The sequence below is a fragment of the Erythrolamprus reginae genome, chromosome 4 (genome assembly GCF_031021105.1).
Source record: "Erythrolamprus reginae isolate rEryReg1 chromosome 4, rEryReg1.hap1, whole genome shotgun sequence".
Lineage (NCBI taxonomy): Eukaryota > Metazoa > Chordata > Lepidosauria > Squamata > Dipsadidae > Erythrolamprus > Erythrolamprus reginae.
In genome coordinates, this window is record NC_091953.1 from 132,424,522 (window position 1) to 132,439,725 (window position 15,204).

The window sequence follows — 15,204 nt, forward strand, 5'->3', positions numbered from 1 at the left end:
CACCTGTACCTGCATTAATATCTACATGAAACCGCTGGGTGAGATCATCCAAGGGCATGGGGTGAGGTATCATCAATACGCCGATGATACCCAGCTATACATCTCCATCCCATGTCCAGTCAACGAACCAGTGGAAGTGATGTGCCATTGCCTGGAGGCTGTTGGGGCCTAGATGGGTGTCAACAAACTCAAACTCAACCCAGACCAGACGGAGTGGCTGTGGGTCTTGCCTCCAAAGAAGGACAATTCCATCTGTCCATCCATTACCCTGGGGGGAGAACTATTGACCCCCTCAGAGAGGGTCCGCAATTTTGGCGTCCTCCTCGATCCACAGCTGACATTGAAACATCAGCTTTCGGCTGTGGCAAGGAGGGCGTTTGCCCAGGTTCGCCTGGTGCACCAGTTGTGGCCCTATTTGGACAGGGAATCATTGCTCACAGTCGCTCATGCCCTCATCACCTCGAGGTTCGATTACTGCAACGCTCTCTACATGGGGCTGCCTTTGAAAAGTGTTCGGAAACTTCAGATCGTGCAGAATGCGGCCGCGAGAGCCATCGTGGGGCTTCCTAGATTCGCCCACGTTTCTACAACACTTCGCAGCCTGCACTGGCTGCCGATCGGTTTCCGGTCACAATTCAAAGTGTTGGTAATGACCTTTAAAGCCCTACATGGCATTGGGCCAGAATACATCCGGAACCACCTTCTACCGCACGAATCCCAGCGGCCGATAAGGTCACACAGAGTTGGCCTTCTCCGGGTCCCATCGATCAAACAATGTCGTTTGGCGGACCCCAGGGGAAGAGCCTTCTCTGTGGCGGCCCCGGCCCTCTGGAATCAACTCCCCCCAGAGATTAGAACGGCCCCCACCCTCCTTGTCTTTCGCAAATTACTCAAGACCCACCTTTGTCACCAGGCATGGGGGAGTTAGGATATTCTTTCCCCCTAGGCCATTACAAGTTATGCATGGTATGTTTGTGTGTATGTTTGGTTTTTATAATAAGGGTTTTTAGTTGTTTTATTAAATTGGATTGTTACATGTTGTTTTTTATCATTGTTGTTAGCCGCCCGAAGTCTGCAGAGAGGGGCGGCATACAAATCCAATTAATAATAATAATAATAATGATAATGATGATGATGATAATAATAATAATAATAATAATAATAATAATAATAATAATAGTTTCAAAATAAAGAGACAAGAATTCATTCTCACCTCCTTGCTTTTTGCAACTTCGGCAATAGCAGCCGTCCGCTGTTTTTCAAATTCGTCATTGTCGCCCATCGGCTTAACCACATTTGTCACCTGCAGGGTTTTTCGGCAATCCAATTCCTTGCTGTCCACTTGAAGTTGAGATACGCATCTCTGGCGGCGAAAAAGCACACTTAAGCAAGAGATAAACCTACGGCTACAAATATTCTCTTGCGCTATTTATTGAGCAAGGCATTTGCAAATATCACACACTTTTAAATGTCGGTTTCCAGAAAATATTCCAGTGATTTAACATTGGCAGGAGATCAAAAGCAAAACTGCTGAAATGCTAGAGAAGTTTACTTTTTTCGCAAAAGACGATTGCGAAGAGGTATTTCAAACCAAGACAATAGTGTGAAGAAGGCAATGAAGATATGCAAGGCCAGAAAGCATAACATACCTGTCCAAAAGGGAGAAAGGGAGGAGGCCCTCCTTCTGTTCCTATGTTGCTTCTGTTGTGCTTTGATAAACTCTGAAAAATTAAGCAGTTTTCATTAACCGATAAGGGGAGGAAAGTGGTGGAAAACACAGAGTAATGTGTATATTACTGAGCCGCCCCGAGTCTTCGGAGAGGGGCGGCATACAAATCTAATAAACTATAACTATATTTTATTTATTTTATTTACTTATTAGATTTGTATGCCGCCCCTTTCCGTAGACTTTCCGTAGACTCATTTAATGCTGTTGCCCAAAAGCTTCTTGCTGCTTGAAGGCTATGGATGTTCTGAAGATTCTACCCAGAATCTAGACGGACGGATGTAGGTACCGTAGATGTATAATAGGTAGACGATGGGTATTGGATAGGAAGATAGAGATAGATGAGAAAGATAGAGACGGATAGATAGATAGATAGATAGATAGATAGATAGATAGATAGATAGATAGATAGATAGGATAGATGATAGATAGATAGATAGATAGATAGATAGATAGATAGATAGATAGATAGATAGATAGATAGATAGATAGATAGACAGACAGAGAGAGAGAGAGAGAGAGAGAGAGAGAGAGAGAGAGAGAGAGAGAGAGAGAGATAATATAGGTAGGTAGGCAGGTAGATAACTGTATGATATCTAGATGATAGTCTAGGTCTAGGTGTAGGTCTGAAGGTAGATAGACAGACAGACAGACAGATAATGATGGATGGGGAGAGAGAGAGAGAGAGAGATAGGAGGTAGGTATGTGGGTGGGTGGATGGAATAGTAGATAGAATGATTGATGGATGGATGAATGGATGGATGGATAGACAGATGGAATAGAGATGGGTGGATGGGTGGATGGATGGATCGACAGACGGTTTTACCCTAAATACAAAGGCATAATCTAGATTTGCTATGGAAGGCTACAGGAAGTTGAATATGTAATTCTGGGGATGGGTGGTGGGGAGAGGCTAGAGCATACTAGCCAATAGTTCAGACATCGCTTTGAACCTCTCCTTCTTCCTTCCCCCCTTTTTTAAAATTTATGTTTTGTTGACAAGTAGGATGTGTTTATTTATTTATTTATTTATTTATTTATTATTTAGATTTGTATGCCGCCCCTCTCCGAAGACTCGGGGCGGCTCACAACAAGATAGAACAAATCATAAATAATCAGAAATCATAAATAATCAGAAAACAGAGTTGGTTCCAGAGAGTCGGTGCCGCCACAGAGAAGGCTCTTCCCCTGGGGCCCGCCAACCGACATTGTTTAGTTGACGGGACCCGGAGAAGGCCCACTCTGTGGGACCTAATCGTTCGCTGGGATTCGTGCGGCAGGAGGCGGTCTCGGAGATATTCTGGTCCAGTGCCATGAAGGGCTTTAAAGGTCATAACCAACACTTTGAATTGTGACCGGAAATTGATCGGCAGCCAATGCAGACTGCGGAGTGATGGTGAAACATGGGCATACCTAGGTAAGCCCATGACTGCTCTCGCAGCTGCATTCTGCACGATCTGAAGTTTCCGAACACTCTTCAAAGGTAGCCCCATGTAGAGAGCATTACAGTAGTCGAACCTCGAGGTGATGAGGGCATGAGTGACTGTGAGCAATGAGTCCCAGTCCAGATAGGGCCGCAACTGGTGCACCAGGCGAACCTGGGCAAACGCCCCCCTCGCCACAGCTGAAAGATGTTTCTCTAATGTGAGCTGTGGATCGAGGAGGACGCCCAAGTTGCGGACCCTCTCCGAGGGGGTCAATAATCCCCCCCACAGGGTAATGGACGGACAGATGGAATTGTCCTTGGGAGGCAAAACCCACAGCCACTCCGTCTTATCCGGGTTAAGTTTGAGTCCATGTGTTCCTGCACATGGAATTACGATCTGATTTCTCCTGCAAGCAAGAACAACCCAACAATGTCAGGGCTATCCTTTGGGGATGAACTATTACTTCCTTAAGCAACCTAGTGTCTGAAACTGGAGTTTGTCCCTAGTTTCTGGCTACTTCAAATCAGGTTCACAGAGCAATGCTCAACTTTTCTTCCTGATTTGCTCAATTGCTTCTGGCGAAGAAAATAACTTGGTAGGCTGCCTGATAAAAGGAGAATTGAATGTAATCTGTCTTATTGTGACCAGAAAGGGAAACAGTTTAGGGAGAAAAATAACAGTGCAAGGCTAATGCACAAATGCGTTATAATACATTTCTTCAAGATAAATACCATTCCCGCCTTTCTCGTTCACTGATTTAACACCTTGTGTGTTCATTCGAGTCCTTTAAACCAGGGGTCCCCAACCACCGGGCCGCGGACCAGTACCGGGCCGCGGGGCATGTTGCACCGGTCCGTGGAGTCAGCAGCTGCCGGCCCTCATGCCGCCACCCCCTCTCTCCAGCGCTTCGCCTCCCGCCGGGCAAGAGGCCTCGGGAGGCAGGTTCTGCCGGCCACAGGACGATGGATGGGACAGAGGGGCGGGAAGGACCGAGAGGTTCAAGCCTCTTTTGGCTTCTGCCGCGGGGCGCTTTTGCGTTGTTGGCTGGGGGGAGGCAGGAGGGCCAGCCTGACCCCCTCTCTCCAGCGCTTAGCTCCCGCTGGGCAAGAGGGCTTGGGAGGCAGGTTCTGCCGGCCACAGGATGATGGCGGGAAAGAGGGGCGGGGAGGACCAGCACCCCCATGCTTAATCCCGCCCCCAACCACGCCCCTTTCCGCCCCCACTGGGCCATAGAAAAATTGTCTTGCTGAAACTGGTCCCTGGTGGAAAAAACGTTGGGGACCACTGCTTTAAACCATGAAAAAGCATTGAATATATTCTGCCCATTCTATTGAGGATCTGACAGTTCAAGGCTATCCAATAAAGCTTAGTCTTTGACTTGCGACCATAATTGGGCCAAAACTTTCTACTGCCAAGCAGGACCATTGTTAAGTGAGATTTTCATCTACAGTGGTACCTCTATCTACAATCACCACTACTTAGGAACTTTTCTAGATAAGAACTGGGTGTTCAAGATTTTTTTGCCTCTTCTCAAGAACCATTTTCCACTTACAAACCCGAGCCTCCGAAACTGTAACCGGAAAAGGCAGGGAGAAGCCTCTGTGAGGCCTCTCTAGGAATCTCCTGGGAGGAAATATGGTCAGAAAAGGCGGGAAGAAGCCTCTGTGGGGCCTCTCTAGGAATCTCCTGGAGGGAAATAGGGTCGGAAACGGCGGGGAGAAGCCTCTGTGGGGCCTCTCTAGGAATCTCTTGGGAGGAAACAGGGCTGGAAAAGGCGGGGAGAAGCCTCTGTGGGGCCTCTCTAGGAATCTCTTGGGAGGAAACAGGGCTGGAAAAGGCGGGGAGAAGCCTCTGTGGGGCCTTTCTAGGAATCTCCTGGGAGGAAACAGGACCGGAAAATAATAATAATAATAATAATGGTGATGATGATGACGATGATGATGAAAATAATAATAATAATAATAATAATAATAATAATAATAATAATAATAATAATAATAATAATATCCGGATAACACATCATCCTTCAATGTGTCCATTGGAGTTTTAACATTTTTGGCTTAGAGGTGGGAAAATGCACCGTGTCACCTCACCCTTTGCAACTCCCATTTTTCTATCAGATGCTCCACTTCACCTCCAAGAACCACCGTGTTGCTGTCATCCAGAAGGAGAAAGCCATTTTTCACTTCCACGATTCCCAGCAGCTTAATTTTTGTTCCAGGCGGTGTGTTCATACTACATGAAAAAGAAGAAAGGATTAAGAATACAAGTGTTAGGACAAGGTGGCCTTGTTCAAGTTACGTTGCTCTACGCGGGATGCTTTGATCTGGGCCCGCGGAGCCACTCTGAAAACAGCGAAGGACCAGCCCATAGTGCCTCCGCCAGGGAAAATAGAGTGCCGTTTTCACTGGTGGAGGGTAGCAGGAGGCCATTGCAGCCAAAAATGGAGTTTGGGAGCCCATTTTCACTGGCAGAACGCTCGAGCCACAGGTGCCCCCTGACACAAGTGAAAACGCTTTAGGGAAAACACACCCAATATTTCATGCCAGTTTGATACACCCCCAAACTGCCTGGCTCTATAGATGTAGGGAGAAAGCTACAGTACAAAGTAGAGGAGATTATGGTTAGAGTGCAGCACTGCTAGCTGTAGTTCAGCAATTCAAATCTCACAATCAGCTCAAGGCTGACTCAGCCTTCCATCCTTCCGAGGTGGGTAAAATGAGCGCCCGGATTGTTGGGGGCAATAAGCTGACTCTATAAACCGCTTAGAGAGGGCTTAGAAAGCACTATGAAGCGGTATATAAGTCTAAATGCTATTGCTATTATAGTTTCTCAACTGTATCGGGCTCAAGGATTTAGGGATAGTGATTTCTGACAGTCTCAAAATGGGTGAACAGTGCAGTCAGGCGGTAGGGAAAGCAAGTAGGATGTTTGGCTGCATAGCTAGAGGTATAGCAGGAAGCAGGAAGAGGGAGATTATGATCCCGCTATATAGAATGCTGGTGAGACCACATTTGGAATACTGTGTTCAGTTCTGGGGACCTCACCTACAAAAAGATATTGACAAAATTGAACGGGTCCAAAGACGGGCTACAAGAATGGTGGAAGGTCTTAAGCATAAAACGTATCAGGAAAGACTTCATGAACTCAATCTGTACAGTCTGGAGGACAGAAGGAAAAGGGGGGGGGGGGCATGATCGAAACATTTACATATATTAAAGGGTTAAATAAGGTCCAGGAGGGAAGTGTTTTTAATAGGAAAGTGAACACAAGAACAAGGGGACACAATCTGAAGTTAGTTGGGGGAAAGATCGAAAGCAACATGAGAAAATATTATTTTACTGAAAGAGTAGTAGATCCTTGGAACAAACTTCCAGCAGACATGGTAGATAAATCCACAGTAACTGAATTTAAACATGCCTGGGATAAACATATATCCATCCTAAGATAAAATACAGAAAATAGTATAAGGGCAGACTAGATGGACCAGGAGGTCTTTTTCTGCCGTCAGACTTCTATGTTTCTATCTCTGTTTCTAAGCCAAAGAGCCAGTGCTATCTGAAGATGGCTCCATGATCATGTGGCCAGCATGACTCAACACCAAATGTGAGAATTATCTATAGAATCTAGGCATCTAAGGCCTAGATAGATACAAAACACTCTTATTAGAGTACTAAACCTCCGACCTTTTGGACAGCGGACTTTGCCAGAAAATGCAAACAGTACAAAAAACATGTTTACATCCTGTATCAGAGATGAAGAAATCCTATTTTTTAGGCCAAGAAACATTCATAAAGGAAAAACAACTTGATGGATTAATCTAGAGTTCCGAGGAACTATGATGAAACTGGATGCAAGACAACCCCATATATGGACAAATAAGTGGACAGGAAGAAGTGGGTGTAAACGAGACATAACAATTCTATATAAGATGATTCTTGTAGTTAGGTACTTTACCTTCTGAGGTTAAAGGGTATTCTTCCTGTGACTTCTCTAGGTCCCTGTATGATACTGTATGATCATGCCGGAATCTTTGTTTAAATTATGTTATGTTCGATATATGTTTCTATGTTATATATCATGTTGTTAATAAAGATTTTTAGCTTTTATTCTCTTGGTCTGGGGAATTTTTCTTACACGAAAGGAGCACACAACGCTGTTACCTTCCCAAAGTGGTCCCTATTTTTCCACTTGCTCTTTTTACGTGCTCTTAAACTACGTGAGCATCTCTGCCAGGCAGCTGATTGTCACGCGCACATGTGTGCCAGAAACTTGGAAGACAAAGTAGGCTAAGCTATTTTTCTGCTATTACTAGTGATGCTCAGTCAATTTGTGTCCTTGAAATGATTATGACAATCCCTGATGTATCCCACGAAGGGGAGGGGAAATATACCGACTTCTTTTGTAAAGTGAATAGGAATATTTTAATTTTTTCTTTTAAGCCCAATAGAGTTGGAAGCTTGTGAGCCATCTTTTTTAAACAACTATTTCATCTATGCGCTTAATACGTTAATAGTATTTTCAGAGCATCGGCAAAATTAAATTGGAAAGTGTGCAAACTCCTCCTTGAGATAATGTGAACTGTAATTTTACTGGTAGTAAAACTACAGAACTACCAACTTGCCTCTAGCAGCAACTGTCGCTACTTTTGCCTAAAAATAGCTTATGAATAAAGGTGGGAAAAATCCTTTGTTCAAAAGCAAGCAAATGAAATATTAGTAATGCTACTTCCCTTGGACAGACTTTATAATTAAAATTGATAGCACATCAGTAAAGAACTTCAGTTCAGTGAACAAACAGGTCAATGAAATCTGGTCTATAAATGTTGTTTTCCTTCTGTGGCCCAAATTCCAGCCTACTAATGAGATAGCAATAGCAGCTAGACTTATACAATAGGTTGACTCTGCCATCCATCCTTCCGAAGTGGGTAAAATGAGGACCCAGGTTGTTGAGGGCAATAGGATGGCTCTGTAGACTGCTTAGATAGGGCTGTGAAGTGGCATAGAGGTCTAAGTGCTACAGTGATCCCTCGATTTTTGCGGGTTCAAACTTCTCGAAACGGCTACACCAGGGTTTTTCAAAAAATATTAATTAAAAAGAACTCCACGGTTTTTTTTCCTATACCACGGTTTTTCCCACCCGATGACGTCATACGTCATCACCAAGAGTCACTTCTCTCTCTCTTTCTCTCTTTCCTGTCATTCTCTGCTTCAATCATTTTCTCATTTCTCTTTTTTTCTTCCCTTTTTTCTATCATTTCTCTCTCTCTCTACCTTCCACTCTCCCCCCCCTCTTGCTCTCTCTCTTTCTCCCTCTCTCTCCCTCTCTCCTTTCTATCTCGCTGTCTGTTGCTCTCTCTCTCTGTGAGAACACCTGCCCCGCCTCTCCTGCAACCCACTCGCTGACAGCTGGGACGAAAGCGCTATCAGCTAAGGGACTGCGAGAGGGGCGGGGCGGGCATTCTCAAAGCGCTCAGAGCGGCTAGCGTCCGAATGAGGACGGGAAGCCGTAGCCGCCAGCGCTGCTGCAGGAGGACCCGTGCCCCAAGAAAGGCGGTGAGAGGGGCGGATCGGGTGGGCGGAGAGTAGCGGCGAGGGGGGCGGAGGTGCTGGGGGGGCGGGGGGGGGCCGACATTCAAAACAATCTTTGCCGGCCTCTGCACTTTCGTCACTCTCCGCCCCCAACGTCAAGCCCAGCTCCTTGCGCGGCCTTGGAAAAGGGTGCGCGGGGGTAGTTTTTGGCTGTCCATAGCCAAAAATGGTGTTTTTACTTCCACATCTCTACTTCGCGGAAATTCGACTTTCGCGGGCACTCTGGGAACACAACCCCTGCAAAAATCGAGGGATCACTGTATTGCCATTGGCAGTATACTCCACATGGAAACAGCAATAGCAATATATACAGCTCCACAGTGCTCTGCAACCTTCTCTAAGCAGTGTAAGGAGCCAGCATCTTGCCCCCAACAATCTGGGTCCTCATTTTAGCGACCTGGGAAGGATGGAAAGTAAATCTTGAGCCACTCAGAATCGAACTCCTGGAGTGGAGGAGTCAGCCCGCAGCTATGCAGTCTAACCATTGCGCCATCTTACAAAATGTTTCATCTTAACTCGGAACCCAGCTTTTTTTGCCTTCTAGGGGGGAAAAAATATTGCCGACAAATAATTGTTTCTTAGAGATAACTCTTCAGCACTGGAAAGATGTGATGCGTTAAAAGCTGCGAGAGTCATCATAAAGCACAAACAAGCTTTATTTACCTTATTTTTGACATGTAAGTATATTCAATCGCCGTGCAGCTTGTGTGCCCATCGGTCATCTGCAAACGCAGCATTCTGGGAGCCACCGAAGATTCTTCATTGTCCTTCGGAGCAGCCACATTGCGGATTTTTTGAATCTGCAGGACACAGGGGCCTTCTAGCTGTGATGACAAGGGGGGGGGGGATAAGTACATAAAAATGTTGGAAGGCATGCGGAAAACGCTTTTGTTTAACTCGTTCCCTCGTTCTTTGTTTCGTTTCCTTGAAGAATGAATAGAATAGAGTAGAGTAGAAGAAGGGAATGGAATTGAATGGAATAGAATACAGTAGTCCCTCACCTATCGCTGGTGTTACGTTCCAGACCCGGCCGCGATAGGTGAAATCCGCGATGGGGAATTTATCGACTGATAGTACTTATTTAAGTATTTATATTGTAATTGTTTGGTAAGTTTTCATTGTTTTAAGTGTTTATAAACCCTTCCCACACAGTATTTATTTTAGATACAGTATTTAAATACAGTATTTACAATTTTAGATTTTTTTTTTGTTTGAAAAACCTGCCGATCGAGTTTGGCGGGCTGTTTAAATCTGCCGATCGACTTCCTCAGAAACCCGCGATGAAGTGAAGCCGCAGTAGATGAAGCGCGGTATAGCGAGGGACTACTGTAGAACAGAATCAGAATTCTTTATTGGCTATGTATAATTGGATACACAAGGAATTTTTCTTCATGCATATGCTTTCAGTGTTCATAAAAGAAAAGATAAGTTTGTCAAGAATCATAAGGTACTACACTTAATGATTGTCCCGGTACACACTTATTTATTTATTTATTTATTATTTGGATTTGTATGCCGCCCCTCTCCGAAGACTCGGGGCAGCTCACAACAAGTGAAACAAATCATAAATAATCCGACTAAATTTAAAATATTTGAAAATTTAAAAAACCCCATATACTAACAGACACACACACAAGCATACCATGTATAAATTAAACATGCCCAGGGGGAGATGTTTCAGTTCCCTCATGCCTGACGGCAAAGGTGGGTTTTAAGGAGTTTACGGAAGGCAGGAATAGTAGGGGCAGTTCTAATCTCCGGGGGGAGTTGGTTCCAGAGGGCCGGTGCCGCCACAGAGAAGGCTCTTCCCCTGGGGCCCGCCAACCGACATTGTTTAGTTGACGGGACCCGGAGAAGGCCCACTCTGTGGGACCTAATCGGTCGCTGGGAATCGTGTCTTGCTTAAACAAGAGTAATCTTACGCTCAGTTGTGTTTGTAAGTTAAGGATTCCTTGTACAGTGATACCTTGTCTTACAAACTTAATTGGTTCTGGGACGAGGTTCTTAAGGTGAAAAGTTTGTAAGACGAAACAATGTTTCCCATAGGAAGCAATGGAAAAGCAATTAATGTGTGCAAGCCCAAAATTCACCCTTTTTACCAGCCGAAGCACCCGCTTTTGTGCTGCTGGGATTCCCCTGAGGCTCCACTCCATGGGAAACCCCACCTCTGGACTTCTGTGTTTTTGCGATGCTGCAGGGGAATCCCAGCAGGGGAATCCCAGCATCGCAAAAACGAGCGCTTCGCTGGCAACGGAAGTCCGGAGGTGGGGTTTCCCAGCGAAGGGAGCATCAGTGAAATTGCAACATCGTAAAAACACCGAAGTCCTCGAAACCCCACCTCCGGACCGGTGTTTTTGCGATGCTGCGATTTCACTGAGGCTCCCCTCGCTGGGAAACCCCACCTCCAGACTTCCGTTGCCAGTGAAGCGCCCGTTGTTGCACTGCTGGGATTCCCCTGCAGCATCACAAAAACACGGAGGTCCGGAGGTGGGGTTTCCCATGGAGGGGAGCCTCAGGGCAATCCCAGCAGTGCAAAAACGGGCGCTTCGCTGGCAATGGAAGTCCAGAGGCGGGGCATCCCAGCGGCTGCGGTGGGTTTATAAGGTGAAAATAGTTTGTAAGAAGAGACAAAAAAATCTTAAACCCCGGGTTTGTATCTCGAAAAGTTTGTATGACAAGGTGTTTGTAAGACGAGGTATCACTGTATACCTATAGAAACAGCTGCGTATTAAGGCATATTTAAAGAAGCTTTTTCGTGTTAAATGGGCTGGACTCTACATTCTGGGGGGAGGGAGAATTCTCTTAATACTTAAGGCTAAAAAAAAAATCTTAGGTCTTGCCTTGTATAATGCAAGCAACAACAAGAAGCAAAAAAAACCCCACCACCAGGTACCCATATTTCCATCATATAACTAAGAGTTTTTTCAAAGACGTTTGTAGAAAACATCCCATCTTCCTAACTTAGAACGTCCAAAATCATCCAACAATATTGAACGAGGAGGGGACAAATAGTGTTTTCGCTGTTTTAACTTTAAATCGATACAACCTATACAAAAACAGTGTTGAAATAAATAAACTAGGACAATGTCGGGGGGAAAAAAATCAAGCTGCCTTTTATAATGCCCGATGATCATGACTGACCAGTCTGAACTTACGTTCCCTACCAGTTCGGAAGTGTGTGATTTGCACATGCACACTTCACTCGCGTGTGAACCACAATCATGTGTGACTTTTCACCCTTCGTGCGCAGGAGGTCTGCGCATGAGCAGAGGGTTAAAAAAAGAAAATGGCGGCATCGGGGTGGTGTGGGCGGAGCCTCACTCTACCGCCACTACCGGTTCTCCAAACCGATAGCTTTTCACCCCGGTCTGATCTATATTTTAACTCTAGAATAAAAAAGGGAGGAAAAAACTGTCACCGAGCACGTTTAACACTATTTTCTTCAAGTTTAATCAAATACAGCCATCTTGTGGCTGAATCGTGGTTTTACAGTCTATGGAGAATTCCTACATTTGCTCTTTTACAACTTTGGTTCTTCGGAGAAAAAATAGCAGTGCTTTTTGTGCAGAATGCAGCTGCGAGAGCAATCATGGGCTTCCCTAAATATGCCCATGTTACACCAACACTCTGCAGTCTGCATTGGTTGCCGATCAGTTTCCGGTCACAATTCAAAGTGTTGGTTATGACCTATAAAGCCCCACATGGCATCGGACCAGATTATCTCAGGAACCGCCTCCTGCCGTATGAATCCCAGCGACCGGTTAGGTCCCACAGAGTGGGCCTTCTCCGGATCCCGTCGACTAAACAATGTTGTCTGATGGGACCCGGGGAAAAGCCTTCTCTGTGGTGGCCCCGACCCTCTGGAACCAGCTCCCCCCAGAGATTAGGATTGCCCCCACCCTCCTTGCCTTTTGTAAACTCCTTAAAACCCACCTCTGCCGTCAGGCATGGGGGAATTGAGTTACCTCCCCCAGGCCTATATAATTTATGTATGGTATGTTTGTGTGTATGTATTGTTTTTAAATAAGGGTTTTTTAGATACTTTTAAATATTAGATTTGTTACTGTATATTGTTCTTTGTTATTGCTGTGAGCCACCCTGAGTCTACGGAGAGGGGCGGCATACAAATCTAATAAATTGAATTGAATTGAATTTATAAGCAATAAAACACACGCACATTTTCCCCAAAACTTCTGCACAGGCTTACTAAAGACAGAATGAGGATTTTTAAAAATTATTTTTATTTTTTTACCTTTTCTACTTTTCCGCCATTGATGTCACTTGGGAGGAACTTCTTGCCGATGGCTCTCAAGTCTGTCTAAAGTTGAAAGAAATATTAAAGGTTAACATTGCTTTTCAAAGGCAGAAAGCAGGAAGAAAGGGGATCGTTAACCTTTGCAATAAAGGTGATGAATGTAGAGTTAGGATTTTTTTTTCCACATCTTATAAACTGCATTTTTTGGGGGACAACTTAAGGCCCTCTTCAAAAATTAAAATATAACTTTGTAAGCGCCTGATGAGCAGAGGACCTACCAAAAGCAAATTGCTTTTGCTTCTTTTTTTTAAATTTTTTAAAATTAATTTTTAACAAATTTTATATCACAGACATAAAACAGTGCATAGTGAATTGTGCCCACCACCCAGACACACACACATACCCCACCACCAAATCGGGGGTGTTTCTTGTATAGTCCACTTGACCGAAGAGCAATATATCTGTTTACATATTATAGAGTGATTCCAATTTATTCTTGTAGCCCGTGTTTGGACCCATTCAATTTTGTCAATATCTTTTTGTAGGTGAGGTCTCCAGAACTGAACACAGTATTCCAAATGTGGTCTCACCAGCACTCTATATAGCGGGATCATAATCTCCCTCTTCCTGCTTGTTATACCTCTAGCTATGCAGCGAAGCATCCTACTTGCTTTCCCTACCGCTGACTGCACTGTTCACCTATTTTGAGACTGTCTGAAATCACTACCCCTAAATCCCCCTTTTCTTCTGAAGTTTTTGCTAACACAGAACTGCCAATACAATACTCAGATTGAGGATTCCTTTTCCCCAAGTGCATTATTTTACATTTGGAAACATTAAACTGCAGTTTCCAAATGTAAAATGATGGAGAATCTTTTTTTGGCTCGCGTGCTAAAAGGGTGTATGTGAGTGTGATAGTATGCGCACACGTGCCCACACTCATTCCCTCCCCACATACCACACTGCCCCCTTACTTATTACAGCCATAAGTCACAATGATTGTAAAAGCAGGCCATTTTAACAGATTAACAGAGTTGGAAGGGACCTTGTAGATCATCTAGTCCATCCTCCCCACACCCAAGCAGGAGGCCCTACACCATTTCCGAGAGATAGACGCCCATTCTCTCTTTGAAAGCTTCCAGAGATGAAGCTCCCACAACTTCCGAAGCAACTTCTATTCCATGGATTGATTGTTCTCATTGTCAGAAAATTTCTCCTTATCCCCAGGTTGAATCTTTCCCTTGATCAGTTTCCATCCATTATTCCTTGTTTGGCCTTTGGCTGCTTTGGAAATAATCTCATCCCCCCCTCTCTGTGGAAGCCCCTCAAATATTGGAGCACTGCTATCATGTCTCAAAATGGGTGAGCAGTGCAGTCAGGCAGTAGGGAAAGCAAGTAGGATGCTTGGCTGCATAGCTAGAGGTATAATAAGCAGGAAGAGGGAGATTGTGATCCCTTTATATAGAGCGCTGGTGAGACCACATTTGGAGTACTGTGTTCAGTTCTGGAGACCTCACCTACAAAAAGATATTGACAAAATTGAACGGGTCCAAAGACGGGCTACAAGAATGGTGGAAGGTCTTAAGTATAAAACGTATCAGGAAAGACTTCATGAACTCAATCTGTAGAGTCTGGAGGACAGAAGGGAAAGGGGGGACATGATCGAAACATTTAAATATGTTAAAGGGTTAAATAAGGTCCAGGAGGGAAGTGTTTTTAATAGGGAAGTGAACACAAGAACAAGGGACACCATCTGAAGTTAGTTGGGGAAAAGATCAAAAGCAACGTGAGAAAATATTATTTTACTGAAAGAGTAGCAGATCCTTGGAACAAACTTCCAGCAGACGTGGTTGGTAAATCCACAGTAACTGAATTGAAACATGCCTGGGATAAACATATATCCATTGCAAGATAAAATACAGGAAATAGTATAAGGGCAGACTAGATGGACCATGAGGTCTTTTTCTGCCGTCAGTCTTCTATGTTTCTATGTCTGCCTTGATCGTTCTCTTCTTTGGACTAGTCATGGTCAATTCCTGCAACCGCTCTTCATGTGTTTTAGCCTCCAGTCCCCTAATCATCTTGTGCTTTTTCTAGAGTCTCAACATCTTTCTTTAATATCTTCTAATTTCAGCATTAGAAGAAAACAAACTCACTGCAAAGGAAACCAGATCCTGCGACAAACTGGCAGAACATTTTAGGAAA

The 15,204-nt window shown here is 44.5% G+C and overlaps 1 protein-coding gene across 1 annotated transcript in view; it reads right to left on the reverse strand.

Moving 5' to 3' along the window:
- Nucleotides 1-15,204, reverse strand: part of TDRD3 (tudor domain containing 3) — an 88,985-nt gene that overhangs the window by 53,004 nt on the left and 20,777 nt on the right. The window contains exons 3-7 of the mRNA XM_070751368.1: nt 12,997-13,062; nt 9,408-9,568; nt 5,247-5,388; nt 1,650-1,721; nt 1,214-1,363 (exon numbers count right to left, since the gene is read on the reverse strand). Of these exons, the coding sequence (XP_070607469.1) occupies nt 1,214-1,363; nt 1,650-1,721; nt 5,247-5,388; nt 9,408-9,568; nt 12,997-13,062 (591 nt within the window). The remainder of the gene's footprint in view (nt 1-1,213; nt 1,364-1,649; nt 1,722-5,246; nt 5,389-9,407; nt 9,569-12,996; nt 13,063-15,204) is intronic.